The sequence below is a fragment of the Phodopus roborovskii genome, unplaced genomic scaffold (assembly GCF_943737965.1).
Source record: "Phodopus roborovskii unplaced genomic scaffold, PHOROB, whole genome shotgun sequence".
Lineage (NCBI taxonomy): Eukaryota > Metazoa > Chordata > Mammalia > Rodentia > Cricetidae > Phodopus > Phodopus roborovskii.
In genome coordinates, this window is record NW_026126416.1 from 9,066,492 (window position 1) to 9,088,996 (window position 22,505).

Below are 22,505 nucleotides of genomic sequence, written 5' to 3' on the forward strand. Positions count from 1 at the left end.
AGCTACCATGTGGGTGCTGGGAATTGAACCCAGGTACTCTGGAAGAGCAGCATCTCTTATAAAGGAAAACATCTAATGGGGGACTGCCTTACGGTTCAGAGGTTAGTTCTTTGTCATCATGGTGAGGAGCAGGATGGTGAAGAAAGTTCTGAGAGTCCTACATCTTGATCCACAGACAGCAGGAAAGAACCACCACACTGGGTGAGGCTTCAGCATCTGAGACCTCAAAGCCCACCTCCCAGTGACATACTTTCTCCAGTAAAGCTGCTCCTACTCCAGCAAGGCCACACCACCTAACAGTGCCACTCCTAATGCACCTAAGGGGGCCGTTTTCATTTAAACCACCTCAGCATGTTAAGGGGGCTCTCTTATATTGCTTAGTTATAGCTAAGAATAACTTCAACTTTATCAGATACTTTAGTTTTTTGAGATTTTATATTTTTCTTCTTTTAATCTGTCAATGTAGCAAATTCATAGTCCTCCCCATATGTGTGTGTGTGTGTGTGTGTGTGAGAGAGAGAGAGAGAGAGAGAGAGAGAGAGAGAGAGATTGTGTGTATGTGTGTGTGTGCTTGGATATATGCAGCATGCACGCACATGCACACACACACACATACTGGGGTCACAGGCATGCATGAGACCAGGCCCAGTTTTACATGGGTGCTGAGATCCAAACACCAATCTTCATGCCTGATGGGAGAATTCCCACAGAGCTACAGCTCCTGATAGCATCTAACTTTTGATCTGCCTCTTGTGTTGTTACCTCTGGTCTCCTGGACCTTCTGTTTGAAGTCTTATCAGAGACTTTTCCTAGGGGATCAAAGCCTATGCAAACTTAGTTTAAGAAAAACACTGTGGTATTCTTGACTGAGACTTTGCACTTGGCATTATTCCTCTGGAGGGCTTAGGTCAAAGACTTTGGTATATGGAATTGACTGGCTAAAGGTATTCCTCTTAACAATAAGGCTGAGGCGGCTCAGGTTTAGTCCATAAAGATAAATCCACACCAAAGCTGGAAAAGGCTAAAAATTTGTCCTTGAGATGGCTCTCTGCTTCCAAAACCACAGAGAAACTCCGTCTCAGAAAAACCAACCAAACAAACAAATAAAAAACCCATAATGCTAACAGAACCTGGTATGCACTCAGTCCTCAAAACCTGCTCATGGTAATGTTGTACCCCAATAGATTGCACTAGTGGGTGGGGCACCTGAGGCTTCAATTCAAGTTTACTGGACTCTAAAGCCCATGAGGAGTCTTCAATTCACACAGTTAGAGGACATAGAGGTTAGCTGTCCCTATGTTTCCTGCTACACATTTGTCACCGAGCAGTGAACTGCCCACTCTAAGTCCCATGGGATCAATGCAATCCTTTTGATGCATGATAAAGTTTTTAAAAGGAGGTGGTGTGATGGGAGATGTCATTCTGTATATATGTTTCTCATACTGGTTAATGAATAAAGCACTGTTGGCCAATAGGAAAGGAAGATAGGAGGGACTAGGAGACAAGGAGGAAAGAGGAAGTAGTAAGAAAGGAGCCAAGATGGAGAGTCGGGAGAAAGCAGTATGCTGGACGGCTCCCCTGTAAGAGAAATACATAGATCAGCAGAAATGGGTTAATACTTAAGACAGAGCTAGCCGATAAGAAACAAGTAACTGGCCAACAGAATTATATCTAATACAGAGTCTCGGTGCATTATTTGGGGCTGGCGCGGTGGCGGGACAAGACCAGGCAGTGGCAGGTGGAAAAACCATACTCCTTACAGTGGTGGTGGTGGTGGTAGTGGTTTTCTTGCTGGGAACTAGACCCGGGACTATATGCACGCTAGGCGAAAGCTCTGTCTGTATGCTACATTCCCCAGCCCTGTAGGGGAACTGCCAATCGGTTCTGAAACTTACTTAGCTATGTACTTACAGAAGATAGATGATATTGAGCCTCCCAAACAGCTTCTGAGTAAATTTTCTAATGAGGTTTTTGATACAAAAGATATCCTGGGATTCTGTTCTTCGGCAATGAACCACTTCTACCTTCCCTCTGGGAGAAGTGAGGACTGACATTTTTTTCTCCTGTCCCTAGAGAGAGAGAAAAGTCCCTTGTTAATAATCTGAAATGATGGGCTAGTTTGTAACACAAATAAATAATACAGAGACAGATGTTGGGGTTCAGCCTGAAAATCAGGGAAGACCAGGGAAGCTCAGGCTGAAAGGGCTGATCCACAGATGAACTCTTCACCAAGTCTCAAACTGCTGCCTCTCCTCAATGTGGCTAGGGAATGAATGCCCCCTGCTGAATACTGAAGACCCTACTCCTATCTTTTATATCTCTCTAGTGCTGGAATTAAAGGCATGTGCTCTGTTGCTCCTTTAGACTAATTCAATCTGCCTTTGTCTCCTGAGTCCTAGGATTAAAAGTGTGTGCCACCACTGCCTAATCTCTATAGCTTGTGGCTGACTTTGCTTTCTGAATCCTCAGGCAAGTTTTAATAAATAATATATCATTACACTAGTTCATTTACAATACACACAACACTGGAAAATTACTTAATTTCATATGGTCAAAATGAAAACATTTAAGGGGTTTTCAGGAGTACTCAGGGGTTCTCAGGGGTACTCAGGGGTTCTCAGGAGTACTTAGGGGTACCCAGGGGTACTCAGGGGTTCTCACTCACAGGACACATTTTCCCAGGTAGCTGGCTTCAACAATTGTCATTACAAACCTGCTAAAATGCTGCTCTCCTACAAAATGAGCTAAGAATTTTCCTATCTAGAAGTTTCTACAACTATTTTTAAACTGCTTTAGATATTGAAAGGGCTCATTGACTGATTTAACCCACCATGCAGGCATAGAGTCATATTATAAAGAAAATATTGACAGTTGTGTGTTGTGGATATCTGTACACTGTGTGAAGGTGTGTTGCTGTAACTGTTATAATAAAAAGCCGAATGGCTAATAACTAGGCAGGAGAGGAGAAGTGGGATTTCCAGGGAGAGAGAGGAAGGGGAAAAGAAATCTAGGTGCACAGAGATACCAATGAGATGCAGGACAAGCAGGACACGCCTGTATAGAGGAGAAATAACTGAGCTGTGAATGTAGATTAATAGAAGCACCTTAATTTGAGTTAAAAGAGGCAATTGGGAAAAGTCTAAACTAAGGCCAAGCTTTCATAATTGGAAATAAGTCTCTGTGTTGTTATTTGTGGAATGGCTGTCCTTCAAATAAGGAGAAAGTCCAACTGTAGCTGTGTCCACATTAAGAGTTTGCCCTTATGGAACCTGGAGTCCTGAGAGACAACAATCTTGAAAGGTTTTATGAAACATAAACTCATTACTAAATGAAAGACACCAATCTGAAAAGACAAGACTCTAGTCATCTACAAAGAGTAAAACTACAAAAAGTAAAGCAAAGAGTTTAACTACTCATTAAAAAATGAGTATTGTTAGTCCTGCCTCAAGGAGACGATGGGACAGAACTAAAAGACTTCCTAGGAGAGGCCTTACCCTCTCCGAGGAGTAGATGGGAGGTGGGATGAGTAGGAGAGGAGGGAAGGGGAACTGGGATTGGAATGTAAAAAAAGTAAATTCATAAAAAATAACAGGTCCCTCACAAATACCCACAGAATCCCATATGCTCTTCCAGCCTATTTAAGAACTATGCTCATGTGCACAAACACACAGAGACAAACACACACAAGTATATACAATACAAATAATACATTTATTTAAATGGATAAAATTTTTAAAAAATGAGCATCGCACCCACCCCTGCTACCTGCCTAAGTACCAGTGCCTCCACCCCCTCTGCTCAAGGCTCAGGGATCACCATCGAAGAGGAAGCAGAAAGGGTCTAAGAGCTAGAGGCAGTGGGCAACTTCAGAAAATATCTGGACACAGCAGGGCATCTGCACATGTGAACAGTTGTGACTTGTACAAACTCAAGCCTGACCAAATCCCCAAATGAAGAGTTAAGACAAAATTCCATACCGCACAGTGGAGAAATTATCAATGAGCTGCTGGAAATGGTTGGTTTTCTCTAAGAGTGCAGCCCCTGGTAAGCTGACGGTGCTCCAGTGGAAGACCGAATATCCAAGAATATTTGGGCAGCACAAATAGGTTTTAAAAGGTTAAAAAAAAAAAAAAAAAAGACACAAAGTTGGGGAAGTGGGGCAGATCTGGGAAAAGTTGTGGGGAGCAGATACAATTAAAACACGTTGTGTAAAACTCTCAAAGGAGTAATAAAAACGTGGCTTGAAATAAAAAGATGGCCAGATGGTGTTGGCACAGGCCTTCAATTCCAGCACTGGGAGGCAGAGGATCTCTGTAAGTTCAAGGCCAGCCTGGTCTACAGAGTGAGTTCTAAGACAGCCACAGTTGTTACACAGAGAAACTCTGTCTCTCAGAAAACCAAAACCAAAACAAAACAGATGAGTATTTACAGATGGATGCTGTGGGTGCAGGGATGTAAAGGTGGTACTCAGATTTTGGATGCTTAGAACTCTGCAAATTATTGAAACAGCAGGTACAGACTGCTTTGCCTTTGTCCTAAACAGCAGGCTGTACAAGGATGAATTGTATGTAACATAAACATAACATAAACGGTAACTGATAATGTGTTACTGTAGGGAATGGAAGTGGAGAGATTTTTGGAGGTGGGAAGCAGGGAGGAGGAAAAGCTCACCCTCCCATGAATTTTACTTTGAACCCCAAATTTCTCTTAAAATTTTTAATTTTAAAAATTCTCTTAACTATATGCCCAATCACTGTTTTTGAAGGTTCGTCAGATATTGCATTTACTAACATCTAGTGAGCACTTTTCATAGACTTTTCAATCTTAAGGAAATAGGTTTTTCTACCTTTTTATAGTCAAAGGACATTAAGGATAACAGAACTGAAATAATGAAAACAAATTCACAGACTAAAAATGTACACATCTGTTTCTGACCATAGGGTTAGGTGTTTTGTTACTGACTTATTTCCATCTTTCCTTAACATCTGGTTCCAAAAATTCACGTTTCTGATATCATTATCTTGGCCCAATCGCGGGGAAGCCCGAGACCGCGGGGGTGGGGGAGGCGAGGGGGAGTAGAGGGGTGGACTCAGGGACTACAAAGCCCAGCATGCACTGCTGCTCCGGCTACAGCAAGCCAGCTGTGGTTTTCTTCGCCGCTCTTCCCTCCTCCACCGAGTTTCCACATCCGAGATGGGCTTCCGTGTTCCTCGCAGGTGCCACTGCCCACAGCTGCACGCATCCCAAAGATCGATCGGCTATGCCCTCGCCTCCCGGGCCCTGCGTCCCTGTGGCGCAGCCCGCGATACCCACCTCAGCCACAGCTCCTGCACGCCGTGCCGCTCCACAGAGGACGCTCACACGGTTGCTACGGAAACGACGTGACGTTTCGCCCGACTCGTGCGGCGGTCAAAGATCGTCCTTGCGACTTCCGCTTCCGGTTCCGTGATCTAGTTTGTTGTGGGCTGACTCTCCGGTGTGGGCTGGTTCTCGAAGCAGATTTCTGAGGTTCAGGTGTGAGTCGGGGTTGCTCCCGTCCAGCGGCTGCAGACATGGCGGCCTCTACGGCGGCCGGGAAACAGCGGATTCCCAAAGTGGCCAAGGTAAGCGATGGCAAAGGGCCCCAGCACGGCATCTGTGGTGTGGTGCACCGGAGACTCGGGGCAGCGAGCTCTTCGCCTGGGTCGGTGGCGTGGCGCGGAGGTCTTGTCACTCCGAGTTCGTCTCGTGTCTGTCTGCCCAGCCTTCGTTCCAGGATGGTGTTTTTGTAATGCGGGTGATCGGTTCGGTTAAGCAAACTCTTACTTAGCATTGCTAGGCTCTGGGGACCACCCCCCTCAACACATTGCTGGAGTTAAACAAGAGGAAGAGCGAAATGGCAAGCTTGATAGGTGTTTCCAGGCACCGTAGACCATGCCATGGGCAAGAACCATAGGGGTTTCAGTAAACTTGGAAGATAAACTTTGTGGAGGAAGCTGAAACTTGAAAGCTGCGTGAAAGTTGGACAATGGAGGGAATGGGAGGAAATGGCTCTCTGCAGTGGCATAATTTAAGTTATAAACAGTGGATTATTTTATTTCCAACGATAACTAATATTTCATTAATGCTTGATAAGAGGCAGGTCTTGCACTTCCTGTACATTTATGGTCTTTCTCTGGTCTGATTCTTATACACGTGGCCTTTTTGTTTTGAGACAAGTTCTCATTTCAACATGTAACTATTGTAAAAGTCTAATGTGGGAGCTTTTTCCCCATACTGAGTCATAAAAGCCACGGTATGTGGCTAGATTTTTGCCAGCTTGGCATAAGCTACAGTTATCTGAGAGGAACCTCAGCTGATAAAATCCCTCCATCAGATTGCTTGTAGGCAAGTCATTAAGACATTTTCTTAACTAATGATAGATGTGGAGGGCCCAGCCCTCTCAGGGAGTGCTACACCTGGGCGGGTGGTCCTAAGTACTGTAAGAAAGCAGGCTGAGCCATCAATCCAGTGGGCAGTGTTCCTACATGGCTTCTGTATGGGTTCCTGTCCCAGCTTCACTTCATGATGGGCTGTGATTTGGTTGTGTAAGCCAAGTAAACTCTTTCCTCCCATGTGCTTTTGTTAGTGGTATTTTAACACAGCGGTAAAAAAGCACATTAGAACAATATGCTTGCACTTAAGGTCCATCTAAATCTGAACACGTTTGGCCTGTAGCTACTGTGTTGAACAACATAGCTGTGTGTACTCAAGAAGCTTACAGGCTAATGATTGGAAATTTTACAGTTGACTTAAAATATGGAAAATCAACCTATCCACTAGAGGGGTTAAAGTAAGTAGAGGAATTCTGTAAACAGGTTATCACACCAGAAAGTAGTACCTATTTTGCTCTTCTAAAAGGGGGAAAAAATGCTCTTATTTTGTTGATTTTTTTTTTTTTCTCTTGAGTTTTCACAATGGACTCATTATAGATGCCAAGCTTTAGATAGAAAATACAGGATCCCCCTGCCCACCTCCTCCCCCATTCTGTCTCAAGGAGGCCAGCTTGTCTTCATATTTACAAAGTTCACACCATGGAAAATGTTCATGGGTTTTAAAATCTTGTGTGGAGAACACTACCCAAAATAGAAATGTCTTTTATTTTGTCTTAAAAGGTGAAAAACAAAGCACCAGCCGAAGTACAGATAACTGCTGAGCAGCTCTTAAGAGAGGCTAAAGAAAGAGAACTCGAGCTCCTCCCACCTCCGCCTCAGCAGAAGATCACAGATGAGGAAGAACTAAACGATTACAAACTGCGGAAAAGGAAGGTGAGTGTTGGAAGTGCACCGTGCACACCTATTCACCTTGTCGACACCCACAGTAGGAACCAGGACCCAGGAGAGAATTCAGAGAGAGCCTATGGGAATTTGAGCTCAGGCTAACATTGAGATTATCTAATCCCCTAATGTTGTGGAAGTTAGATGTCAACTTCTGCAAATTACTGAGAGCACTTGAAGGTAATGTTAAAAATTGTTCACTTACTAGGAATGAGAGTAAAGTGTATTAAAGTACTAGTTATTATGGGCAACAGCAAAAGCTGCCAGTAATTCTTCCAGTAGTTCATTACATCTACAATTTTCTTTTTGTTCTTTCCATAAGCTTTAGAGAAGCACTTGTCATTTGTAACCTTCTGTAGTGAGGTCTTTAATATACCTCCCCCCTTTTGCCTTTCAGACTTTTGAAGATAACATAAGGAAAAATAGAACTGTGATTAGTAACTGGATAAAATACGCACAATGGGAAGAAAGTCTAAAGGAAATTCAAAGGTAAAATTGCCATACGTGTAATATTTACATATAGATAGTATAAGCCATCATGTGAAAAAGGAGAAGTAAAGCACGGGCTTACTGTGTTCTTCCTCCCATCTTCTGTCCCGTGGCAGGACACTGGGAAGGACAGCCATGGAATGTTGCATGGGGTTCTGTGTGTGGGTCTTGCTGCTAGTACTCCTGTAACTAAAGAAAGCAGCATTTTATCTGCCTTCTCTGTGTTCATGTTTCAAAAAGTGTTGTGCTGAAATCTGTTGTCTAGATTAAGATTGAGGCCTTCACTTCCTGTTGAGCAGCCTCTCTGCTCTCCCCCCTCATAGCCCTGCCCTGCTGTGACCATGCCCCTGACAATTCCTGAGCACACCATTGCTCCTTACTGTGACATTTCTTTGCGCTCTGCCTTGACCCCTTGAAGGCACCGTTCTCCGCCAGCCTTGACTTTTGAACAAACTGGAACTAGCTTTTACAGTCACAGTTTTGGAGTTCCTACTACTTAGCCTGTTCCACCAAACATTGCCATTTCTCTCTGTGCTTCCTGTGCAGACCTGGACTATGATGTTTACAGCAGTATGAAAAAACTGCATGCTTGTCTCTCTTTAAGATTGTACAATAACTTGAGTATGTCATTGCTTTTCCTCTTTCTATGACCAGAACTTGACTCATGATAGATATCCAACACAACAGTAGGCTATTGCAGCTAGTTTGAAATGACTCCTGCATGTCTTATGGGTGCTGCTTTTGATGCTCTCCTTATCTTATTTGTTAAGGGCACGATCCATATACGAGCGTGCTTTAGATGTAGACTATCGGAATATTACACTCTGGCTGAAATATGCAGAAATGGAAATGAAGAACCGCCAGGTCAACCATGCCCGAAATATCTGGGACCGAGCCATAACAACTCTGCCACGAGTCAACCAGTTCTGGTAAGCCTCTGGTTTGTGAATTAGAAAAGTACCACTTGCTGTATATTATTGGTCGTATGTGCAGCTATAATAATTTTATATGTTGAACTTTACATTCTACTTTTCCTTAAAATACAGTTTATTTAATGTCACATAATCTGTGAGTCACAGTCCTAATGCTCCACAGCTATGTAATTAAAACTTAAATGTAACAAAGTATTGAAAATGTCAAAGATTACTTTTTTCCCCTAAGTCGTTTTGACCACAACAGGCATGTTTGGATGATTCTGTATCAGGTACAAGTACACATACATGGAAGAGATGTTGGGCAATGTTGCTGGTGCCCGCCAGGTGTTTGAGCGCTGGATGGAATGGCAGCCTGAGGAGCAGGCCTGGCACTCCTACATCAACTTTGAGCTGAGATACAAAGAGGTGGAGCGGGCCCGCACCATTTATGAACGCTATATCCTTTGAATGAGATATAAGTGGCGTGCGGTTGTCATGGCTGTCTATCTCCCCAAAAGATGTCACTGTCAAGATGTGTTGCCATTAAGTTGACATTGAAGGTCAGGAAGGCAAGTTTCCTTACTTTTTTTTTTTTTTTTTTTTTTTTTTGTAGGAATAGAATTTGTTCACATAAAAATCTGTGGTCTGGGTGATTTGAGTCTTTCCAGTTATATGGATTCATTTTTTTGTTTTTCGCACTAACTCCTAGCTGCTAGACTCAGAGGTCTACGTTTAACATTAGCACTGTTTGTTGTGGAGGTCAGCCAGAGAGTCATTGCTTACTAGTTGTGACTCCAGGTTCATTTTGTTCCTTGTTCCTTTGTGTCCTTTCTATAAATGAAAAATTAAAACTAAACATGGTAAAGCTTAGTGTTTACTCATTGCTTGGGCACTTGCCTAGCATATTTTGAGGCCCCGAGTTTAGGCCACAGCACTACAGAAAATAGAACAGCCAGCTGTGGTAGGCTGATGTTAACAACTAGACAGTGGTGTTTGTGAAAGCATTGTTAGAAACGGCTCTGTGATCCTCATCACCTAGAGGTACCTTATTTGCAAATTGCCACACTTGTTAAATTTTATTTGGAATCCCCAAATTAATAATTGCTATGCTTTAGCAGCCATTTGTAAACGTGTATAGGATAGCAGATATTTTGTGTACCTCAGCATGCAGTTCCTAGATAGATAGATGTGCCCAAGTGTGAAGGCAGAAGGGGCCCATACTGTGACCACAAGGAGCTTCTCCCTCTCTGAGGCCAGTAGGATAGAATTCTGACCCCTGTAGTGGGACAGCCTGAGGCTAGTTGTCTGATGCTCAGGAGAGATGGCTTAGTGGATACATTGCTTGGTGCACAACGTGAAGACCCGTGCTTGGATCCCTAGCACCCACATAAAAAGCTGGGCTCACACTATAATCCCAGTACTTAGTGGATGGAGACAAGAGATCACTAAGGCTGTTAGGTAAGCTCCAGGTTCAGTGAGAGGCCCTGTCTCAAAAAATGAGGTAGACAGCAATGAATAAGATAAATGATTTCAGCCTCTGAAATAGCTAGAATGTACTATTTAGAATTTAAAACTATGGTTCACGGGAGATAATTCCTCCTAGGACCAGTGGTTTTGTATTCAGTAGTTGAGAGTTCTCGCTGGCTTTACAGAACTGGTACAAACAAGAGCCTTACTGTGCAACATTACGATCTTAGATTGTCTTATTTGATAGTGGCTTAGCAGAGGAGCACCTGGCTTGTAGCAGATGATAGTCTAAGACTTAATAAAGCCAGCACTTGTGAAAACCCTGTAGTGCAGCAACTCCTCCATTCTTCAGGTGAGGAAACTGAGATATGAAAGGGGAAATCAAGTAACCTGACTGGGGTCTCAGATGGTGTATTGAAAATGACCCAGGGAATCAGCCTCAGAACTGGCGCTCTTAATGCCTTTGGTACATCTGAAGGTATTAATCCCTGGAAATTGTTGGCTTCTCCCAGGAAGGCTGATGTGCCCTGGTAATTAGATGACAAGTGAAAACTTTCTCCTTAGCTTTAGATAACAGCTTTCCTTTTGGGGCAGACTGCTTTATTCATTATGCGTGGCCTGCTGTTACTGAGCATTCAATGTAGTAGTTGCTTTTTATCAACCATGTCCTCTTGGCCGGAAAGTGCTAAGTTCCATAAACATTTCCTCATTTCATAGAGGCAGCAGTGAATGGTGGCTTTGGTACTATTTTCCCATCTTTCCCCTTCACACACTGAAAAGCTGAGACGGATGACTTACTGAAGATCCCGTGGCTTATAACCGGGTTGAGAGTTTTCTTTGACTTCAGGCTTCTGTGTATGCCCACTGCTGAGTTACCACCGAAGGCAGGGCAGAGTTAGTAACATAGCCCTGACCTCAGAGGCTGGAGGTCAGTGGTTAGACTCCTTGCTATGTGCCCCCTCTGCTTGTGTTTTGAATTGTTGGGGTTGGGGGGGGGTTGTTAGGTTTGGGACCTATTGTCTGGACACTGAGCCTTTGTACAAGCTGAGTGTGAGCCCTGGCGCTGAGCTCTCCTCAGCCTCCATCCCTGGCTTCTGTGTTGCCTGCTTTCCTTCACTGCCCCGCAGTTGTGCTCGTGCACCCTGCTGTGAAGAACTGGATCAAGTATGCCCGATTCGAAGAGAAGCATGCTTACTTTGCCCATGCGCGGAAAGTCTACGAGAGAGCGGTTGAGTTCTTTGGAGATGAGCATATGGATGAACACCTGTATGTGGCCTTTGCTAAATTTGAGGAAAATCAGAAAGAAGTAAGTGCACGATGAGTTCATTGCTGTTTCATTTTATTCACTTATCCATAGAGAAAATGTTTTCTAGACACAGAAACCTAATTTCATGCAGAACAGCATGCAAGTATTGCTGAGCTATAGATTGGAGCTGAGTGGTTATGTATGATAACTGTCTTAATTTCATTCTGCTTTGTTTGAAAATTAAGCCTTTAAATACCAATACCTGGAATTAGATATCATGCACTTGTCTATAATCCCAATACTCAGAAAACTGAGGATTGACTCTTAGGCTGAGGCAGGAGGAACACAAATTTGGAGCCAGCTTAGAGTACGTACAACCTAATCTCAGAAACACAAAAGTCCACATATGAACTATGAGAGTCTTTGTATCCTGATTCAAGGGCCTTATATATAACAAGCCAGGGACGCAAAGAACCAATGCCCTCAACCAGAGGAAACAATGTGCAATGGAAACATGGATTGCCCCACAAATAAGCCAGTTCCTTATCAGATTCTCTGTAGGAGGCAAAGGTTAGAGGGTTTTAAGTGAGACAATGACTGGATGATACTTATTGTGCTTCTGGCTAATTCAAGAAGATATTCTGGGGCAGGGTAGGGGCAGAGCAAGAGGGGAGCCAGGGAAGGGCTGAGGGTGAAGCTCGGTGGGAGAGTACTTGTCAGCATGGGTGAAGCTCTGGGTTTGGTCGTAGGTACCAAGGAGGCAGGTGATAAAACCAGAAAGTCCAGTGAGGAGGGTTTTGGAATGTTCTCAGTTAGAAATGGAGGTGGGTCAGCATCAGGGAAGAGGAGAAACGAGCAGAAGTGGAAAGACAAACATAGCAGTGCTTGCTGAAGGGGACAGTAAAGGAAAGGAGGACTGAAGAGGAACCAAGGCAGACTTGTGGTGCTTTGGGTGTGAGCAGGTCTGCCATGGCGGTGTTGCCTGCCAGCCTGGGAAGGACCCAGCATGGGTCAGGAGAAAATAGAAGCTCAGCTTTGAGACAGCATTAAGTAGGGAACTGAAAGTAAGCATTAGAACATTAGTCCTTTCTGATCAAGGCCTCAAAAGAGATTTTTTTTCCCTTTTTTAAAAAAAAATTTAAATTAGAAACAATCTTATTTTATATAACAATCCCAGTTCCCTCTCCCTCCAATCCTCTCATGCCCCCCACCAACGCCCATCCCATCCCTCTTCTGCTTCATAGAAAGGGTGAAAGGCCTCAAAATTTAATTTACAAGTAATAGGTTGCAGTTATTCTCAAGGTGTAACTAAGATGAGATTTATGTTTTAGATGATAATCTTCCTGTGTGCTTTTAGTTTGAAAGGGTCCGAGTTATCTACAAATATGCCCTGGATAGAATTTCAAAACAAGAGGCCCAAGAACTCTTTAAAAACTATACCATCTTTGAGAAGAAGTTTGGTGACAGGAGGGGTATTGAAGATATCATCGTGAGCAAGCGGAGATTCCAGTATGAAGAAGAGGTGAAGGTAGGTGCTGCTCTAGGGACAGCGCTGTCAGTGCTCTGAGATGAGACCGACTTGAGGCTTGTGACCGCTCTCGGATGGTGTGTGTGTGATAGACTTGGCAGCTGTTTCAAGCAAATTGGAATAAGTGTGGCTTAGAGAAAGGAGAGCAAGCCATCCTTGGATTTGCTAGGCCATTCCCTTGTGGGAAGTCCTTTTACTAGTGGTAGCAAACCAAAGAAATGTGGAACTGGGCAGGATGGATCGGGTCATAACCTGTAATCCCAGCACGTGGGAGATAGAGGCAGAAAAATTGTTAGTTCGAGGCCAGCCTAGGTTTCATATCGAGTCCATGCATCAAAGGCTATGTGACATCGATTTGAGCTCATTTTTGGAAAAGGATGAAAGGGTCAGAGATGGATCCGTACACCTGGCTTTGCAAGAGCAAGAGATCTACATTAGACAGTTCTGCTCCTGTCTCCATAATATGTCATTTCAGGTTTACATAGCAGTATTTTCTCTCCGGGTCCTTGTCTTTTGCTTAGTCAGATTGAAGTATCTCCTAACAAAGGACCAAGTCTGGTGTTAAAGTGAAGTCAGTAAGATGTGTTCAGGATGAATTATTATTATTTGCAAAGGTGTTACGTGATTTAGAGTCTGATATAAACCCATTGTAATTTCACTGTCAACATAATGATAGTCACATGTGTAAAAAATAACATTTATATAAGCTAGGAGCTGTGTGTATTGGCTCAAGCCTATAGTCCCAGGAATGGCCAAGGCAAGATAATTATGAATTCAAGGCCAGCCAAGGCAATGGAGTGAGACCCTGGCTCAGAAACAAAGAAAACAATGGAATGTCATTACCGAGTAGTAGAGGAAAGAGGCTTTACTGAGAGGTACCAGCCAGTGCCCTCTTACAGTCTTATACAATCTCAGGGATGCTGTTTTAAAAATGAGATAACGGGTAAAAACTAAGAGGAAAAAAAAGTGAAAGTACAGCAATTTTGGCATCTCCTTATAGTTCTGACAGCCTATCAAGTTTAGCTCTTGACTCTGATTTTATAGATGCAGCTGTTTTTTCTAGGCTAATCCACACAATTACGATGCATGGTTTGATTACTTACGTTTGGTGGAAAGTGACGCAGAAGCTGACACCGTGCGGGAAGTCTATGAGAGAGCCATTGCCAACGTGCCACCCATCCCAGAGAAGAGGCACTGGAAACGCTACATCTATCTCTGGATCAACTACGCGCTCTATGAAGAACTGGAAGCCAAGGTGCACTGTGGGCCGCAATTGATGGCTTCCTTACCCCAGTATCATGGCTGTGGATAGTTACTGGTAGTTAAAACCTTTGAGACAAGCTTAGTTTTAAATTCTTTTAGGACTCTGTCCACCCATGTACATCATTTAAACTGTGTGCCTGTTGAGACATGGTGTTTTGTTTTAAAACCCCAAGGCACAATTAGATAGCATTTAAAACTTAAAAGGGAAAGTGACCAATGAAGCAGTTTAATTACATACCGTTTTCTAAGAATGTGTTTTGTCACAAAGAAGGACCATGGCCAGATTGTACATTTTTGCTTTTGATAAAAATCAAGTGGCATTTCCAGAAATAGATGATGTGCCAGTTAACAGGTAAAGACTACCCTCTGTTGATCTGAGACTGTAATATCTTTCTTTCTGCTGTCAGGCCTTTCTACACAGACGAATTCAGACTTTGATGGCCACATTGTTATTCTTAAACCAAAGTTTGATAATCAAAGGTAGTTGCTATTTTTGATCATAAATGAAATCAACATTTAAAAATAGCATCTTTAGAAGTGGGGGTGGTGTCTTTCTACTAGTAGTCATGAAATTGATAGTAAAATAAGTATTAACATAATTTTTAAAAATTATTTTAATCTTAATACAGGATCCTGATAGGACGAGACAGGTATACCAAGCGTCTTTGGAACTAATTCCTCACAAAAAGGTACACTTGCTGGGACAAAATCTTGTTTTATTACTTGTAAAATCATATGTATCAATTGAAAATTTTTGAGTGAGTGGCATCATGAAAATAAAAAAAGGTACAGTTTTTGCCTGAGGAAACCGCCTACTGCCTAGTTCATAGAGTAACTTGTGTTGTGACAAATAAGCAGTTCGGACACTGTATAGAAATCCAGGGGAGTGTGAGTAAGAGAAGCAGATTGGAAGAAAAAAGACAGAGCATGTGCCTAAGAGACTCCAAACGGGTCTTTTTGATAACAGAGCAGGCTTGTGTGTGTTGAACATGTGGCTTCTTTGGAGATGTTAAAATGTTGCTCTACCACATTTCCAAACAAGAGAAACAGAGTTCTGCCTTAGAGGTGGTGGGTGAATTGTACTTAGAAATAGGATGTCCTACCTACCTTCAAGCAGTCCACAAAACATTCTCAGGAGAGGCCGCCACTGTCTAGGTCATCATGGGCGTATGTGTATATATAAATATTTTTACACATTTATTTATGGGGGGGTGGGCTGTGCATGTGCCATAGTATACAAATGGAAGCCAGAAGACAACTTGGGGAGTTGGTTCTGTCTGCCATGTGAGTCCTGGAGATTAAACACAAGGGTCAAGCCTGACAGCTGGTATTATCATTCACTACGCCCTTTCACCAGCCTCATGGTATATTTTTAACCTTTGATAAATGCCATCTTTGTTTAAAAACAAACAAAACACATCCCTCCTCGCCCTGAAATTTTACCAGTGGCCTTTGGTTAAATTAAATGATCATCTTAACCCAGATCTTCTTGTGCTTTTGTTTTGTAGTTCACATTTGCCAAAATGTGGTTATATTATGCACAGTTTGAAATACGACAGAAAAATCTGCCATTTGCCAGAAGAGCTTTGGTAAGTAAAGGAGCAGCCTATCTCATGAAGTCTCAGGAGAAGGTAGTTAAGATCTTCATGGTTATAATTTGAATGGTTCCTACTGGAAAGAAGCAACAAAGTGGGGTGTGCTAGCACACACCAGTAAGGCCAGCCTTGCTAGGGCGATAGCAAGAACACACCAGTAAGGTATGCTTGGGTGATAGCAAGACCTTGTCTCAAAGAAGAAAAAGAAAAAGGAAAAAAAAAAAAAAAAAAAAAAAACGAAAAGAAAAGAAAAAAAGGAATAAGAGATAGGTGGCAACAGAAATTTATTTTTTATAGCCTGGAACATGTTAGAAAACTCAGAGATGGTGCTTTGAGACTAAGTGACTATTGAATGCTCATTCTAAGTGGGACATAAACATCCCTCCTCCCTCCCTACAAGGCTCAGGGACCATTGAGGAAGACTATAAGAACAGGATGGTGGGGAGGACTGTTATAAAGCGTCTTCTGGGCATTGCATGGCTGTTACACTCAAACTCAACAGCAGCATCAGTGGCCTGCAGGAGATTTGCACAAGATCAAGCCATCCAGCGTCAATGAGGGAGAGGCTCATGAGAGAGACTCCACCTGTAGCTGGGGAGCTGTTGGCTGCTGATGGCCTCTGAGGGGAAAGCAGTCATTTTTCTTCAGGTGTATAGCCTCTGATAGGTTGCCCACACTCATGCAGACAAAGCTAACTGGCCTCTGTGACATGAAGGTGGGTAGAACATGGAGGAAAATGGAAGAGGGAAATTGGGGGTAGTTAGGATCAAGATACATTGTATATGTGTATGAAATTGTCAAGATATACAAACAAAAATAGCACTTAAACATTAAAGGTAATGTTTAAATGGTAAACATTCCATTTAAACACTGGAAATGTCACTAGCTACCAGTCACTACATCTGTCTCCAGATTAGTAGTCTGAAATTGGTAGTCGGATTTTATGTAAAAGTTTTGATGTATTAAATATACCTTCCTCATAATTTGTTATGGAATATCTCAGTAAAATAAAATACTGTGTGTGTGTGTGTATGTTTTCCTTCATGCAGGTAGTATGTCAGCTTTGATTACCTTTTGTTTTGTTTTTCAGGACAGGGTCTCTCTGTATTGCTTTGGAGCCTGTCCTAGAATTCAATCTGTAGACCAGGCTGGCCTCGAACTCACAGAGATCCTCCTGCCTCTGCCTCCCAAGTGCTGGGATTGCCTGGCTTGATTACCTTTTTATTTAAAGGAAGTCCATATGCTTGGCATCCTTATTTTCTAGGGGATCCTGAGGGATATAAAATCCAATAGTTGTGTAATTCTGCAATATTGCTTGTGGCTGACCAGGCTTTGTCACTTGAGTGCCCTGCAAGCGAGTGCACAGTATGATAGCACAGCAACAGAACAGCCTGCCATGCTCGACTCCAGCAGAAGATAGCTTCTAGGACAGATTGACAATGACTAAAGTAAGTTGAATGATAAGTATAGCAGTACTCTTGGCCATTTTATTCTCCAGGGGACTTCCATAGGCAAATGTCCAAAGAACAAGTTATTCAAAGGTTATATAGAGCTGGAACTACAGCTTCGAGAATTTGACAGATGTCGAAAGCTTTATGAAAAGTTCTTGGAATTTGGACCTGAAAATTGCACCTCATGGATCAAGTTTGCAGAATTAGAGACAATCCTTGGTGATATCGATAGAGCTCGGGCAATCTATGAATTAGCCATCAGCCAGCCACGCTTAGACATGCCAGAGGTAAGGATCCTAAGTTGGATATATTTGAAATACTTATTAAGTATTCCCCCTGTCTAACTATGTAAACATGTTACACAAACCTCTGTAAAGATGATCTAGCTCATCTGTAGTCTTTTTCACTTGGATTAGGATTTTTCTGTTTGTTAAATAGGAAAGTGGGCTGGGGGAGAGTCAGCAGCAGCCCCCTCACAGCTGGCAAGGAAGGTTAAGGGGGGGAGGAGGAGAAGGCTGGAAAAGGAAACAGCGGTAGCCTCCCTACCCCCACCCTCCAATCTGGAACACAGGAAATGGGGGTGAAGAATGCTTATCTATGTGCTTAGAGTAGTTATGCCTGAAACATGATCTTTCTAAATTCTACTGCTATAGGCCTAGAGTACTGGCCTACATGCAGTAGTAAGTCCCAAGGTAGCAGTGAATCCTAGCTAGGACTGATGGGTCTCACAGGAGCCACAGAACTGTCCTAGCCTCTGGTCAGTCTTATACTGACTGACCCTGTGTCAGGACAGAGCTCCCTGTACTGCTGTATACCTGTGGCCTCAGTTCCTGCACTAGACTGCCAGCTCCAGTGCCCATGCCCCAGTTAGTCCTTGTGTCTGCAGTGAGCAGTTAATGTTTTTGGAACTCAAATGACAAGAAATTGGCATTGGGGATAGGAACACACACAGTGGCTAATAGGGCTTATCTTCTCTCTACAAGTTAACTGCACGTGACAGGATCATGAACATACCTGGAATCGTGACAAAGTTTGTTTGTGTTGAACATTTGAAAAACTCCAAAAGAAAATATAAAATAAATCCAAAGCCTTTTTTCTTCTCTTAAATTCTAGCCCACATTTTTGGAAATTTGTAAATGCTAGTGTTATTTCATCTACACGCAGTCTTAACAGTTGAGTGAAGCCTTCAGGTCCTGGATGTAGGTCAGGGTGGCTGAACTGTAGGGGCATGTGGCTTCTTAGTGCTAAGACTAACCTATCATTTTTCTTAGGTGCTTTGGAAATCATATATTGATTTTGAGATTGAGCAGGAAGAAACTGAAAGAACACGAAACCTTTACCGACAATTGCTTCAGCGAACACAGCATGTTAAGGTACCCTAACTTTGTCAACGATCTTTTACTTTATTCTGTATAATGCTTTGGTGCTTTTAGACTAATTGTTTTAAATGACTTTCTTGCTCTTAGGGTCTGTTGTTCCTGAAGGACTTAAGAATGTTAGGCTTCTACCAGGTCATTGTTTATGCTGCACACAAATCTCTTGGAAATTACATGTTTCAAGATTTTAAAACTGTGCCAAATACCTAAAAGCAGGAGTGTTTCATCACTGACAATGAAGTTCAGTGTGTGGTCAAATATGATCAATGTTTTAGTCTGCAGTGCTATCAATGATACGTCAATGGATGTCATGGAACGGAAGAAATTAGCTTTATAACTGTCTGGCTGACACAGTTAATTTGGGTCTGTTCATTTTTTTAAAGGTATGGATCAGTTTTGCTCAGTTTGAGTTATCTTCGGGGAAAGAAGGAAGTGTGGCTAAATGCAGACAGATTTATGAAGAGGCAAATAAAACCATGAGAAACTGTGAAGAAAAAGAAGAGAGACTTATGTTGCTGGAATCCTGGCGAGGTTTTGAAGATGAATTTGGAACAGTAGCAGACAAGGAAAGAGTAGACAAACTCATGCCAGAAAAGGTCAAGAAGAGAAGAAAGGTCCAGGCCGACGATGGGGTAAGGACTGAGCACCAGAGCTTGTTTGTTCATCTCGTCATAGGAGTAGAAATGCATCAGACTTTGAAGTGTGTGCTTTGAAGTAGACTGCCTGGATAAGGACCACTTGTAGTCTGGCTACAAGGAACACAGCAGGGGTGGTAAATGGGGCAGGAAGAGGGGTTGGCAAAGACAGCTTAGTGAGAGTGGAGTCTAGGAGTTCCATGAAGTGTGGTATTTGTAGTGTGGAAAGTAGAAAGTCAGCATGGAGGGATAGGGTATGGATCCTGAGAAGACTTTGTAGGGTAGAGCAAGTTTGGTGGGAACCATTGAAGATGTCTACACATGACTAGATTGCTGGCGTCTCATACAGTAGACTTGAGCAACTTAGGTTGAAGATGATCTATTGATGGTTTTCACAAGTCCAACAACTGAGAGGTGGAAATGTGGGGAATGAGAGGAGAGCCCGCATTTCAGGACAGAAGTGAAATCCATGATCAGTTGGAAGTGAGAAAATGAGAGTTAAGGAGTCCACATAATACACAGCTATGTGGGTGGCCTCTGCTACAGACTATTGAGTAAAACTCAGATTTTAAGATTAAGAGCGTTTTGCCTGCACATGTTTACGTGCAAGCCTTGTGCCCTTGGATGTCAGAGGCAGCATTGAATCCCCTGGAACTGGAATTACGGATAGTTGTGAGCTACCATGTGGGTGCTGGGAACCTAATCTGGGTCCTCTGCAAGAGCAGCACATGCTCTTAACAGCTGGGCCATCTCTCCAGCCCATAAAACTCAACATTTTAAAGCCATAAACGTGACTGTGGGGCGGAGTTGAGGTGCTGAGTGTCTTGATTGCCTGAGAAGCTGTGCTTAGAGGTTTAGTTTCCTTCCCTTGGTCCTTCATTTTCAGTGAACTGCTACATCATTTGAGCAGCTACTTAATCACTCACTTAGGCCCAGCCTTTTGTTCCCCCTACAGCAGGATTTGCTGTTGCTTTGTACAGTAAACATGGTTGAATTTGAAGTCTAGGTTTCCCAGAGTTCTTCAGTCTCCCTTCTGAATGAAGCATGTTCCAGCTGTGTGTGCTCACCTTTTAACTAATATATTTAATTTTGCAGTCCGATGCTGGGTGGGAAGAATACTATGATTACATCTTTCCTGAGGATGCTGCCAACCAGCCTAACCTCAAGCTTCTGGCAATGGCCAAGCTTTGGAAGAAACAGCAACAAGAAAAAGAAGCTGCCGAACAGGATCCAGATAAGGACATTGATGAGAGTGAATCCTCATCTTTTTAAATGTTGTGATATTTTTATGAACTAATAGTGTAGAACTTTGACTTCTGAATGTTTTTATAAATTTACCCAGGAAGGAGTTGTTTGATGTCTTTGATAGCTACCTTTTGAATTATTTTTGAAAACAGCCTTGGGTTAAATGTGGATGGGAAAATACAAGTAAAGAAAATTTTTTTAACAGTTTTGTTACGAGTCCTAACTTTGCTAGTATTTGCCCATATTGTCTGTTACATGAAAATACTGAGCTCAGCACCTGTTTAGGTGGAACTGCAGGCCTGACTCTTTTTTGGGGGGTGGGCGTGGGTCGAGGCAGGACTTCTCTGTGTAGCCCTGATGGCTGTCCTGGAACTCACTCTGTAGACCAGGCTGGCTCAAACTCTAGTCTACCTGCCTCCCAAGTGCAGGGATTAAAGGCATGTAACACCATGGCAAGTGGAGGCAACTTAACTCTTAAAAAAAGTATCACAATCCATAGGTCTGTCTAATGGTATGCATGCCTCTAAACCTGTCACGGTTCTGCCTTGTTGAAACCATACAACCTGAGTCCAGTCCTAGCACTACTGTGTGATGGCTGTATAGCTTAGTCTTTGTTTTCTGTTGCCTCAAACATGGGGTAGGTCATGGCACCTCATTTTGATTCCATTAGATGTTCTCACCCCTTTTCATTTTTAGCATTGTGTCTACTCCTTAAGAGAATTCAATGGACTTGGGTAGTTTAACCTCTAAATATCCTGAAGTAAATTTTAGCAACTGTTTCTTCTTGGACCAAGTTGTTACTTGCCAGGAACTTTTAGCTTGGCTTTAGTTTTGCTCTCCTCAGTTTCTAAGACCGGTTTTGTAGTAGCTTGTTTAGAAAACAGTGGCCTCTGCCCGTGCAGATGCTCTTAGGCAGTGTCCTATGTTCAAATAAGTTTGGGAGATTCTGGGTTTATGTTAACGTCTTTTATAGAGTCTCTTTAGAGTGTTTAGAGCCTTCCACGTGCTGCTTAGGACATGACTCATCACAGCACTGCTGCCAGCTTCCCAGGCTTTCTGAATTCTGCAGTTATGTCTGCCTAGAGAGTATGCACCTCCCAGCACACTGTAGAATATGTGAACTCTAACAATTGAGGCTTAACAGTTATATAACAGCAGGTGTCCAAAGGTCCCACCATAACTGTGTACTCAGTGATGATGCTAAAGTAGCACAGTAACGTCCTTGGTAGAATTGCTCACACTGTAAAATAGCATTTGCCTAGTCTTGGAGGCACCGTTTTAATCTGTACTTCAGTCATATTTTCTTGTTCACCACCCAAAGCCTAGAATTGTTTTTTACCGATAAGAACCATTAGCAAACTGATTATTAAATGTCAGTGTATCCATCTAAGGGAATAAAAGCCGTTTAGTAATATTACTGAATTGGGTCTTGAAAATATGATAATTTGGAAGTTAGAAGAAAACAGTATTGCTGAGTAATCTACCAGACCAGCACCAGGGTTGGGTGTCAGCTTAAGTCTGCTAGCCAAGAAAATGTGCTGTTTGAATATGCTTTGAGGTAGTGCAGATTAAAGATGGAGGTGAGAGCAGGTCAGAATGCTAGTTCCACAACTGAGTCTTCCTGGAGCTGTTCTCTTCATGCTACTTATCCAGAGTTATGAGTGAAGGCTTGAAGGAAACCTTGTTCCTCCTTGAGAACAAGTTCATTCATTCACCTCAGCCTTAAATCAGCTGCTACCACTTGACAGCAAGATGGACGATTACTGGAAGTGGGCTGGAGGTGGGTTCAAAGCCAACCTGGGCAACAGAGCAAGACCACATGGACTTTTTTGGTTACTTCTTTAGTGCCTGAGTATTTCAGTACATACCTGTGATCTAATTACATGGCCTTTAGGAGTTAGATTTTATTTCCCCTTTATAGTCTCACATTTAAAGGTGGAATTGAGCAATGTTAGCAGAGAAGATCTGGGACCAGCGCTAGGAAAGGTTATTATTTGGGAG

General features: G+C 42.7%; 2 protein-coding genes across 2 annotated transcripts in view; one reads left to right on the forward strand and one right to left on the reverse strand.

The window, feature by feature from the left end:
* Cfap61 (cilia and flagella associated protein 61) overlaps positions 1-2,064 on the reverse strand; it is a 266,015-nt gene extending 263,951 nt beyond the window's left edge. Inside the window, exon 1 of the mRNA XM_051183146.1 lies at positions 1,912-2,064. Within this exon, the coding sequence (XP_051039103.1) occupies positions 1,912-2,054 (143 nt within the window). The 5' untranslated portion in view covers positions 2,055-2,064. The remainder of the gene's footprint in view (positions 1-1,911) is intronic.
* A 3,361-nt stretch (positions 2,065-5,425) lies between these two features.
* On the forward strand, positions 5,426-20,703 carry Crnkl1 (crooked neck pre-mRNA splicing factor 1). Its single transcript, XM_051183239.1, has 14 exons — positions 5,426-5,603; positions 7,134-7,286; positions 7,693-7,784; positions 8,555-8,713; positions 8,989-9,155; positions 11,293-11,471; positions 12,769-12,939; positions 14,003-14,194; positions 14,832-14,891; positions 15,711-15,791; positions 17,296-17,535; positions 18,520-18,621; positions 19,008-19,256; positions 20,355-20,703. Exons 1-14 carry the CDS (start codon positions 5,553-5,555, stop codon positions 20,529-20,531), a joined length of 2,073 nt encoding a protein of 690 aa, XP_051039196.1. The 5' UTR covers positions 5,426-5,552; the 3' UTR covers positions 20,532-20,703.
* Positions 20,704-22,505: the final 1,802 nt, after the last annotated feature.

Bases quoted from the DNA above. Each gene is read 5' to 3' on its own strand.
- Crnkl1 (XM_051183239.1), top strand. From the start codon at position 5,553: ATGGCGGCCTCTACGGCGGCCGGGAAACAGCGGATTCCCAAAGTGGCC. The intron at 7,785-8,554 runs GTAAAATTGCCA...TTATTTGTTAAG, and splicing joins AGTCTAAAGGAAATTCAAAG to GGCACGATCCATATACGAGC. The intron at 18,622-19,007 runs GTACCCTAACTT...ATTTTTTTAAAG, and splicing joins AGCGAACACAGCATGTTAAG to GTATGGATCAGTTTTGCTCA.